Below are 12,245 nucleotides of genomic sequence, written 5' to 3'. Positions count from 1 at the left end.
GGGAGCAGTACAATTTCACCCATTTAAGAAATCAGTTTAAATTAAAGAAAAATCCAAAACTTCAGTTACCCAAGTGTCTTTAGTAGGTTACGTATATTGTATAATTCTAATCACGCAATTACCCAGTTTTAAAAGAAGGGTAGAAACCGTCTCCCTTCCCCTTCATGTACTTACAGTTGCCTGAGTTGTAATCTCACCAGTGCAAAGTCAGAGATATCCCCCTGAGTTAAAAACACATCTTGTGGGCAGTGTTTTGAAAACTTTTAACTTAGAATAAAATATACTAATTAATTCAAAAAAGATAGCATACGGGTAAAAGATAAGAAGCAAACTTTGTTTCTGTTAAGTATATTTATATTTAGTTTGATCTATATGAAGTTTAACTAGTTTTTTGAAAGAAACAGAAAATGAACTTACTTGTCAGTCATCACAGTGGGCTGGTCATCAGCAAATTCTTCTGGTGCAGGTACAAACATACTGACTATACTGGGTGCTGATAACAAGCTAGATTTTGTGGCACCTTTAGGCAGTAAGGAACAATAAAAACAGAAAAGCAAAAGGAAATCACTAAGCAGAATCCCAAACTGCATTGGCCTGAAGATCAGGCTTGTAAGGATGAGCCACAATGATTTGACTGTGCATAGATTAAGAAATATAGCATGTTCCTCCAATTAACTATAAATATCAATTAAATATATATATATATATATATATCTCCTCGAAAAAAAGATAAAGAAAACAAATTCTGGGAAGGGCAGGTGTCTGTGTATCTATTCATATTCAGGAAGAGAGGATAATTCTACAGATTGTATTAGACTGGAAGAAGATTTGCATCCTTCTTCATACTTTCAGGGAATCACCTTCTCACCATTCTTAATGACATGAAGAAGTAAAAAAGTTTGTATGCCTGACCACCATGTCATCAGCTTACTCACAGCATCCCTAACAGAGGCATGAGAGAAAAATCAAAAAAGGGACAGTTAGAAGAAAGAATTTATAAGAACTTGAGAAACACTGAAAGCATTGGAGGGCTGGTAATTATAAATGCTTTCCATTTAAAGTCTTCACAAGCATCTTGATTCTATAAAACTGAGTTTTTCAGCTGGGAGCCCAGAGTCAGCATAACTTTGCCAATATATGAGATTCCTTTAGCACTAGGCAAATTGTGCACCGCTGTTTTCAGACAGATGTTTATTTAAAATGAAAAGTTGAGTATAATGGAAAATCCAAACTCTTTGCTTATTTATGTTCTGAATAAGGTAGTCTGAGAGTCTAACCAGTATGACAGTCTTCTCCCTTAATTCCTTCTTTTGCATTAAGTTTTAATGTTAAATACTTGCAGGAAAGAAAGAAAAAAAAAAATCAGAAGAGGTAAGACTCCAGCTACTCCAGTTGCAAAGAAAACTTCAGGCTGATGAATCCAGTGTTAATGGGCTCGTGGATAAGCCATCAGGAACGTATATCACCATAACTTTGATAGAAAAGTCATGTCATTTACATTTCAGTGCTCATTTAAATATGGTTGGCAGTTTCATTCTTCAGGTTAGCAAGATAGAGAGATTTAGTTCCTATGGAAAAATATCTTATGTTTGTGCTCTGTATAGCTGGCGTGATAGAGACTGCATTACAGCTGTTCCCAGAAAGATCAGCTCCATTAATGAATCCAGGGAATTCAGCTGATAGACACCATTGCATCATGTATAAGCTGCCCCAAAGGCATCTCATTCCAAAGATCTGTCTATGACAAGCACATTTTTTAATCAACTTCTATGCCTATTTAATCTGAATTCAATCACATGTTATTGTTACCAACTTTATTTCTGGTTCTTTCAATCTGCAGATTCAAACTTAACATTAGCATGTTCTGACAATATTTAACAATGGAGGTGGCTTCCCATGGATGCTTAGTTCAGAAAGAATTTCTGATAAAATAATCCCAGCTATTACAGGAAAATCAAATTTAATAGCACCTCTCAGGCAAAATAAGAAGCTCAGAAGATTCCATAATATCTGAACTGAAAATATGAGTATTGAGGTTTGGTTTCACAAGAAGATGACATTTTACTCAGAAAAAAATATTTCTTTACATACAGAGTTCATTACTTCATAATTGTTCCCTGAGACTTATCTGGATGAAAACAGACACCCCAGGAAGTCCAGAATACTCTCCAGAAATGTAGGACATCATCCAGAACATAAGGAATAGAAGTAGATTTTCTATATATTTCCAGCCAATTACTTTCCCCTTAACGAACAAATCTCTCTATCATGAATTTAGAAGTTCACTGTCATCTTTTTCAGATAGAAGGCCCACTGCAGCATGCAAGTACTAATAGCTGTCATAATGCAGGACACAATGTTGGCATAGAATTCAACTATTCAAAAATGTCCTTCACTCATTTACTGAACAGAAGAAAAAAAAACATGATTTAGTTGGAAGAAGGTAGGTCATCGCCACATCACAAGATTGTAAGAAAATCTGTACATCTTTGGCTATGAGGATATTGAACTGGCCACATTCAGTTTGACAGCACAAGCCCAGCCAGAGAAAACACTACCAGAAAGCCAGTGCCTCTCATCAGCTGACCCTGTCTTAAATGAAGAGATTTGTCTAATACTTTTTCAATAATGTGTTCTGCAGACAGTTGAGGGCTCTAAGACATCTGAATGGAACACAAAATTCACTGTTATTTGGTACCAATGAGAAAACATTCCTAGTATTCTTTGCAGAGAGATCAGGTCAACTGGACACTGAACTAACCTCTGATTCTTAGCGGTGGTCCCTCCAAGTCAGGATTTAGGCAAACAGGGACATTGCATTGCCGCTTTCCATGCTGTATCTGCTCTGTGAATAAATACAGAACTTCAGTCTCCATCACTATGAATCCAGTACCTCACCAGCACAAGAAGATATAAACAGTTAAACCAAGAAAAAGACAAATAAAACAGCTAGGGGGGAAGGAGGGGGTGGGGGGGAGTTAATTTTTAAGCATAGAAAGAGCAAAAGAAAAAGGGAGGAATAGAAAAATAGAAGTCCACAAAGGAAAAGTGACAGATTACAGAAATCCGACTACACAAGAAATGAAGAGCTAACCATAAAGATTCAACAAGGTATGGAATATAAGAGCCACAATAAGAAAAAATTAATGTTTAAAAATACCATAGACTAGAAGTTCATGTATAGCTTGTTCTGACACATGCTAGACATGCAGTGATTTTAATGTACAAATAACAAGCTTGAGAAAGAAAGGTTTGAAGTAAGAAATGAGAAGCATGATACCTACCCGTGTTTAAAAAAATAGAAAGCATGCATGGACCAAGCTTGCATCAGATCATTCTGCATTATAACAGCAGTTACACTTGAGCATGAGTCTCAAAACTATAGTGTGACACTGAAACGACTAACAGTCAAACTGACCATTTGCCTGAAAAAAAGTTAATCTGTCCAAATAGTATTTTTACTTTAAAGCTAGTGGTTGAAAAGGAGACAGAGATGCAAAAGTTTCTGGAAGAAAACACTTTACTTAGTATCTCCACGACTGTAGGCCTTTAGTTGTTATGAATGTTAGACAGAAAAGTAGCAGATGTTATGAAGAAATCTAGTGGACTTGGAACAAGGTTAACAAGATGGAGCTCCTACATTGTTTTGAGTATTGACCTGTTCTTCTGAAACGTAGGATAAATACTTCTCACAAAAGGACATTAGTAACTTTTTAATCTCTAGAAACCTGTCTGAAAATTGAAGTGATACCAACTAAGTCTCTTTAACAAATAAACTTACTTGCTGATAAGACAAAAACCATTACTACCACTGACAAATTCTCCCCTTTATTAAGGATCTCATGTTGAGCATGCCACTCGGCAGACTGGACTATCAGAAAGGAAAGACCTGAGGTGTACACTATACCTTTAGCCATGTTTCAGATACAAGATTTAGTTTGATGGAACTGGAGGCTGAAGACTGAATTAAGCAAAACCTTGAGCACAACTGTCCAGAACTGGTAGACATTCATTCAACACACTAAATTCCACAAGAGGTTTTAAGCATTCTTTTCTCTGGACACATGTAGACCTTCTCATAAGTTCATAAGAAGCACAATTCCATAATGTCACTAACACCAAGATGGGTAATGAATGATCTAGTCTCTAATACAAAATATAATTAATTCATTGTTTAGTGGTATCTACTGTCAATTTGAGCACAAGAGAACAATTTTTAAAGAAGATTTAAAAAAAAAAAAAAAAGTAAAACTCTTCACATGAAGAATGAGGAAATTATGTGTTTATTTCCATTTTCATTGTCTGCTTTATTTTCATCTTGAGTGGTGAAAAAGATCAGTAAATGGAAAACAAACTTCAGGCAGAAACTTCGTTACAGGGAAATGAAACTGGATAGTATAGCGTGCAAATCCTTAGTGTACCAACACCATTGCAAACATATATGCAAATTAATGATTCCATGCATCAAGGATGAAATTCGATACTTAATGAAATCAACAGCAATACTTCCATTTCAATCAGCTAGGTCCCCAGTATGCAAAATTACGGGAACACTATTGTACCAGAGCAGCTACATCCCAAATATCCCAACTCATACCAGGTGAGAATCTGCTAGTTACTGTGCAGTTCCTCTTTAGACTTGAGGCTAATTATTTACCTGCAGAGTTAGAATAAAAACACCTACTTTTCTAGTGGATTGATACAGAAAGTAATTGATTTAAGGAAATAAAAATAAGGAACAATAAACGCAGCTCACCAGTATCCCAAGTGCTGATATTGTGGGGAGCACTAGACTGGTGTTCCAGCTGCCTCTTCATTAGCTGGTTCATTGTCAGAGCTCCCAAAGAGCCTCTTTTCATTTGTCTGAACTGAGCTGCAAGTCAGAAATGCAAAAGGATTTCAAGGGCTCAAACAACACGTAAAACTACTCTTATTTCCTGAACTTACAAGCCAGTATGAGTTAAATAGAGATAGGACATGGATTCTTGCTCAAGAATCCTGCTCGAGTCAATACACACTTTTCACACAGCTACACAGAGTAAAATTATGGCCAAATGACATATTATAAATTACTTGAATCTAGGATCTTATCTAGTGTGCCGATTGTCAGTGCCTTTTTGTCACCAAATAACACAAGTTCTTCAAAATACTAGGTATCCGTGCAGTGTAAGATACTACCCCAAAGCTCCCATGCAGATAGGTGATAAACTCACACCCTGTTTACTGACAAAGGAAACATAGTCTCCTCCCAGCAAAGTATGGAGGACTACTGTATCTATGCTCACTAGTGGGGAAAAAAATCTGTTTTGCTTACTGTGTTCTACCAGCATTCTTCATGCAGAGGCTTCCTAAATACTTGCCACTCAGGCATAATATCTGCACATTCTTCTAAAACGTGAAGCCAGCATGCTTTTGAAGATGGGTCCACTTCATAACTGCCCTTACATTCTTCTTCCAAGGAGCAACAAGCCTTTGTCATTTTCTTATCTGACCAATTGTAATACCCACTTAAATAAACATTACTACATTATTTTATGGATTTGTCTCACTGGACAACGCTTTCAGAAAAAAAGAAAAAGCACACTTGTGGACTTGCTATTTAAGACTTTTCTGGTCATGTATCTTCTGAGTGCTTAAATGAAGGAAGAAATAAAGCATATAATATTCCTGACTTTCTTATTTCCCTCTATTCATAAGAAAAAATCGCATGGAATAACCGTAATACTTTCATTTTGCCAGCTGAAGGTGAGCAATATAATATAGTTCCACCGCTGAAATCAAACTCATTTTTCACAGTATGAAGACAGAGACTATGACTGAACAAACCAGGCCTACACGCATCTCCATGCAGGAAACCTTTACAAATATTGCTGTAAGCCTATGTTTAAATGCCTTCCTCAGTAAGGCTGAACAGCAAGGACAACAAATCAAAATTTTCTAATGATTATTTTCATTTGCTCAACGTTGTTTTAAAACCATATTAATGTTATATCAAGTAGTTCACTTTTAAAAATCCAGAAGTACCTAGCTAAGTTATGAAAACAAACCCAGACTTTCACGTTATTAACTGTAATGAAGAAGTTCAGACATGAGATAAACTACAAACAAAACTGCGAGAGGTTGAGTGCCTTTATCCTAAACTGGGTCTATTCAGTGGAAGTTCACATGCAAGCTATTTTACTAGGTGAAGTATTTTAAGTTTTACTTTATTATATCCTTTCAACGTATCAGAGTGCACTTAATTTGGTATTTTTGGTACAAGTACAGCCTCCTGCAACGCTGCTGCAAAGTAGTCCCTGTATAACTGGATTTCTAGAATGGAACCAGGCCAGGACATCATTGTGTGTTTCACTTTTTAAGTTATATTGCAGTTGTTTTTCACAGAAAATTAGGGAAAAAATATAATTTTCATCAATTTCAGGGCAAGAATTTTAAATAGATGCTTTATCACTTTATCAAGTACAGAATTTTCCTAATGAAAAAACAGCAATTAATGTTAGAACTGACAAGATTGCTTGGAGTGCAGATGACTGCCAAATTTTAGAAAATTATCTCTTTGAATTTTCTTAACAGCTATTGTGGTTAGAATTAAAAAAACTTTCATACACATTTCCCGTCATCAAGCTACTGTTAAGTAGGCTTGGATTTCTACTGTTATTTAGCTGATTTCTCATGTACAACAATGATTTCAATTACCAGGAATTAAAAAAGAAAATCCAAAACTGTAAAACCCAGAGAGCTGTCAGCCTTTGGAGCCAGGCTGATGCTGTGGACCAGCATGTGACTTTTCCAGTCTATGACTGACTGGTGATGTAGGGCAGGAAGCGGTTCATGATCAGGTGGTCTACCTGTGAATCATGCGGGGATAAATAACTTCCATATATTATTTGATGAGTCTTTCATATATTAGGTGGTGATCTGATCAATTACTTTGCTGAGGAATTCTCTCTCCAAGAAGTCCAAAGGCAGTATCCTCCCATCACAATTAGTGACATGCATTCTGTGGCCTAGCACTGATTGAACAAGCAGCGTTATCTGTTTGTGTTATGCAGCACCTTGTGTGCACAATCCTGATTAGGACTTGTTATGCAAAGCACTGTAAAGGCATGTAGTAAAAGGCCAAAAATACTTCAGTCAAAATATACAAGGGACAGGATGGAAATATCCACGCTCTATTTTACAGCTGGAAACTGAGGCACATAGAAAGAAGTAAATTGTTGAGAGGGGTTGAGCTATAACATCTAACTCCTTCAGTACACGAGGGTGAATTCCATCTGGCCCCATGAACGTAATCTTAAATGTTAATCTTAAATCTTAATCTTAAATGTTGAGCTGATACAACCGGTTCCTTACAATTCTGGTGACCAGAGATGGGAGCTCAGTGCTCCCCTAATCATGGTTCTCCAATTCTAAGGTCTGGGCAGCCCAAGTTAAATACTGAGGTAATAAAAGGCATTAAGCCTCCGCCATTTCCTTTTCCTTACTTTTTAGGTGACCTCCTCCTGTTCTTTCAACCCGACTAACTTGAAAAAGCCTTTTTTGTTGTCTGACACCACAGTAGACAGTGTCAAGCTGATGTTTGGCATTTCACATTTTCTTCCTGCAGATGGAAACTAGAACTCTGTACTCTTTCTGTGAAGCCAGGCCTTGCTTGCAGAAGTCAGATATTTATTTCCAGGCAGAGTTCCCTGTTCAGACAGCCCAGGCTTCTGCCCCACTTACTTGACTTTTCCATACAATGGGATTGCACACTCAAACTGTTGTGGTTCAGAAACATCCTCATACCCCCAGGGATCTCTAGCCACTTACTCTTTTCTGCACCTGCTGCTGCTTCTGTTTCTGTTTCTGCTGCAACTACCAGGGCTTCCTGCAGCTTCCCGCCATTTTGAACTGCTCAGTATGATACAGATACTATTCCAGATTTCATGTACTGGAATTTACAGAAACACAGAGCACTCACTGAAACCAGACAGTGATAGGTCTTAACTGGTGGCTATTTAACTGCTTTTCAGACTCTCATTAAGTGGACAATGAGTGTTCAATTCTGTGAAATGCACATCTCTCAAGATGCTTTTGGTAAAACCAGAGAGGAAACCACTGTTCCAAGAGCTAATCTAGCATGCCACAATAACATCATCCTTTAATAAGGTGATACTCCAATCTAGCAGCTCACTGGTATCAAAGCAGATCATCATTTCCCCTTTCTTTTCTACTACCCACAGATTCCATCCCATCAACCTTCAGGTGTCTTACTTAACATTGCCTAGATGGACATGCAATTCTGGATTTTGTTAAACTATTCCAAGATGCCTCCACCTTCCAATGTTAACTACACCTGTTCTATTAAGCCATGTGACAATAACTTTTAAAATCAACCTTGTTCACTTTCCCTTGAGATGAGTATAGCACTCCCAGATAAGAAGTTAATGCATTTCAGCTGAGTGGCACTTAAAAGCACTTTACAAAAATTGCAAGAGATTTGTGTGGGTTTTTTTCCTAAGGTAAAACAAAAAATATGATGAAGACCACAGTAATAGTCCTGCGAAGCTCTCATCCTCTTCTCTGTGCACATACAGTTGACAGTGTTTTCTCTCGCTGTAAAATAAGCATTTAGCTTCAGTGAAATTCTGCTTTTATCTGCTACCTAGCCTAAATCAGGCAAATCACATTTCACAAATTTGCCAAGTCACAACAGAAAATCTTGTAGTTACTGACTGCTAACACCCTTGACATAGATTAAACAAATCTAATTATGTCCTGCACAGCCATGTTTCCAAGTATCAATAAAACTCAGAGGGAGGCATTTGCCATATATGATATGTATCTGATGTATAAATACAACAAGAAATTAAATTCTTGAATCAGGGATGCACTTACTTGATATGGAAGAGTGACTACTTGTCTCTGGGACACCTGCTTCAAGGGTTGGTGCAGAAGATGATTCTCTTGGCATTTCCAGAGTTGAAAGTCCTTTGGCAGCAGGATCTACATACAGAGATTTTACTTAAACCGTCAGTGGTCAGAATCAATAAATATTTTTCATCTGCTTTCATGCTATATGTCTTTCTCACACTTTTTCAGTCATCCATTCACCATCTGGCATTCGCAGCAGTTCTAAAAGGACTCAGTGGTAGTGTTTATAGATGCACAGGGATCTATTACTTAAAATCACTTTTTGAAGGAGATTTGTACATGTGCCCATTTAGAGCTCAGAAATAACTAATGCATGTAGAGTTTGTTTTCAATCCTGCTCACAAATTAACTAACAGGACCACCAACATATAAATACATATCTGTGCTGTAAAGAGGCTCAGGCATGAAATTCTGTATCCTACAGTTGTGTGGTTGAAGAAACAATCACCATTTGCATATTTAATTCAGAAATCACTTGTGTCAGAAGCCCTTCTAACACATACGGATGTACAACAGGATGACAAAGCTCAAATAAGGCTTTGAACTTACAATCACTGTATTATGATGGTGATATTAAGCCTACTTAAATTAATTACAACAAATACGTTCTCAAATAAATTAATTAGTAAGGCTAAAACAAAGGAAAACAGATGCATGAGACACATTAAACTACCCAAGTAACTAAATTATCTAGTTATGCAAACTGTCTGTAATGCAAGTGAGCATTTAATGAGTCATTGTGATTGGTTTATGCTCCCTTTAGGTGACATATGTAGATGCCTGCCAAGAAATGACTATTGTATATGCTAAAATCCTAGATTCCATGTGGTGTTTCAGAACTGGGAGTCCTTTCAAGATGTTTTGAGGATGTTTTTGTTAGGGAATTCATGAAAACTTACTAGTGGTCCTTACAGTTAATTAAAAAAAAAAAAAAAAAAAAAAAAAAAAACATTTTAATCCAAATGCTTTTAATGACCATTCTTCTCAAAGAACCTATGTGAAAGGTTCAAAAGCACTTAGCTCTCTTTTGTTTTTACAAAGCTTCAGCAGTTCATCAGCTTACTAGTACCACAAATAGGACATTCAGCCTCAAACAAATGTAACAGTGCAGCTATGATCACACTGAATGATTTCTCCTCATAGAACTGGGATATCACAAATTCATGAATCATAATTGGAAATTATACCGTGGTTCCCTCTGAAGTAACTGAGAAATAAGTGAGGTCAAGCATACGTAAGTATTACTCTTCTCTTCAAAGAACTGAGGCCTAGAGGATTTTTGATTTTATAATTAATGTATGTTTTTAAAAAGACTGATAAAAACCCAATCTCTGAAAAATCCTGAAAAGGAATAGCCACAGAAGAGGCAGCAGAATACATTTTTAACACTTTTCTAGACACATTCAGTTGAAATCTCTGCAGTTAAAAATGTACTTTCTCTCCACCTGAAGAACTTAGTAACAAAACCCTGTATTGGAATGATCTGAAAAAAACTAAGGATAAATGGAAGTACTCCATAGTTTTCCACATGCTAGCACTTCAAATCTTTAATAAGTACAAGCCTTGTAAACTTTATGTATATCCAACTACAGTATAAAAACAAAACATGAATATCTTTGTTACTAAATGCAATCTGTAGTTAATCCCATGTGCTCTTAGCTCTGCTAAGTTTGCTTTCCAGTTTGCTTTCCACTGCCTTCTGTCTGCAGAAGAAATACGAGACAAAAATCACTACATAGAGAAAACGACCAGCAAAATATGGACTCGATTAACAGGATAAAAGGCACAGAAGAATGACAATTTTCCTGACTGCTCACATAAAGAAGTCACAGAGTTCCACTCCCTAGCTTTGATATGAGGGACAGTACTTTCGTCATTGAGCTCCAACTTCCTTTTCACATGGGCTCTCCCCTGGACATGCATGATACCTGCATGGCTAGTACATTCCTTGTGAAAAACTAACACCTGGAAAATTTCAGCTAGTTCAGATTGCACCAGATCACATATCTTTCTTTGTATAAATACCTATCTGTTACAAAAACCTTCACAATACACCATAAGGCAGCAGTTGAGCTCACCTACTTCCTTCTGCTCTCCCAGCTTGTCAAGGATGTTAAAGGAAATGTCCAGGTATTCTCTCTGAATAGCACTCACAGCAATCTTCCTCTGCTTCCTCTGGCGGGGGACAATCTGAATTTTAAATTCTGACTCCTCAGTCTCCTCTTCTTGTTTTTGTTCTGTGTTTTGTTCAGTATCAGACTCTGGGTTGTTACCAAGTTTATCACTTTCGGTTTGGTTTTCAGAATCCTCAGGAACTTTTATGAGGACTGTTTTAACACTGGGACTTGGAATTGCTCCACTAGGCCTAATTTCCTCCACACTGAGTTCAGAGTTATCATCAAGGGACGTTTCTGGAAGGGCAAATGACTTCTGCAGCAGGTCCCTTTTCTGTTTCAACGTTAGTGAGTTCCCACAGGATACGTCCTGAAGTTCTTCAGGCTTACCTAAATCCAAAGAGTTCTTTTTATCTTTGGGAGAAGTAGAAAGGATGTCCTCTATTCCTGCTGAAGTGCTGTTACTTGTATCCTTAGAACTAAAGTCTTTGGAGCAATCTTCAATGCTGAACTGGACCAGAGGTGTTGTGCTGAGGCTGAGCGCAGAGATGTTGATAGGTGTTGAGGGAGATGACACTGTGGTTTTTCCAGAGACCTCATCATTTAACTGGTTTATTGTTTCTTCTTCATCACTCTCCACTATTCTTAGAGGAGGAAGTGGTTCAAAGACTAAAGAGTCACTGTCTGAAGTGGAAAGTACTGAATGCTTTTCTGGACCTGACGTTGAGTCAGAGGACAAATCTATCAGATCTAAATCTTCTTTGGGACCAGCAGGTTTAACTGGAGAGTCCACCTTCACTTCAAAGGTTTCCATGCAGTTTAACCTAACTTCTGGTATGACAGGTCGTCTTGTTTCCTGGAAACTCTCTGCAGAAAGAGGATTTTCTTGTATTTCTATATTTTCAGCTTTAGTGGAAGAATTCTGCCGAGATCGTCCATAATCACTCTGCCTGTGTATCGCATAAGCAGCAGGGACAGGTGGTTTTTCTAAGTCACATCGATCTATGCAGGACTTCCTGCGATGTTCATCTAATGTAAACAACAGGGAGTCTGCATTCCCTATATCAAGAGATTTTTGTTTTAGAGAGCGCAGTTTTTTTTTCTGAATGCTTTCTTCTCTCACACAGCGTAGAATACTGTCTTGTAAGGCCCCCGTCTCTCTATATTCAGCCAGCTCTATTTCACCTGATTAAAACAGAAAGAGCTAATACTACCTTA

At 37.4% G+C, this 12,245-nt stretch overlaps 1 protein-coding gene across 16 annotated transcripts in view; it reads right to left on the bottom strand.

Annotated features, from left to right (window-relative positions):
• The window catches only part of UNC79 (unc-79 subunit of NALCN channel complex), a 95,987-nt gene that overhangs the window by 34,483 nt on the left and 49,259 nt on the right, over window positions 1-12,245 (bottom strand). For 9 of the 16 annotated variants that reach the window (XM_090141530.1, XM_090141532.1, XM_090141538.1 and 6 more), the window contains 6 exons: window positions 10,992-12,212; window positions 8,878-8,985; window positions 8,527-8,595; window positions 4,757-4,873; window positions 2,762-2,845; window positions 418-520 (listed from right to left, as the gene is read on the bottom strand). In XM_090141530.1, the coding sequence (XP_089997656.1) occupies window positions 418-520; window positions 2,762-2,845; window positions 4,757-4,873; window positions 8,527-8,595; window positions 8,878-8,985; window positions 10,992-12,212 (1,702 nt within the window). The remainder of the gene's footprint in view (window positions 1-417; window positions 521-2,761; window positions 2,846-4,756; window positions 4,874-8,526; window positions 8,596-8,877; window positions 8,986-10,991; window positions 12,213-12,245) is intronic. The other 7 variants (XM_090141534.1, XM_090141535.1, XM_031593057.2 and 4 more) reach the window with 3 other exon arrangements.

Source organism: Phasianus colchicus, chromosome 5 (assembly GCF_987193195.1).
Source record: "Phasianus colchicus chromosome 5, bPhaCol1.hap1.1, whole genome shotgun sequence".
Lineage (NCBI taxonomy): Eukaryota > Metazoa > Chordata > Aves > Galliformes > Phasianidae > Phasianus > Phasianus colchicus.
Note: the sequence above shows the minus strand (reverse complement) of the source record. Positions and strands in the feature narration are given on the sequence as shown.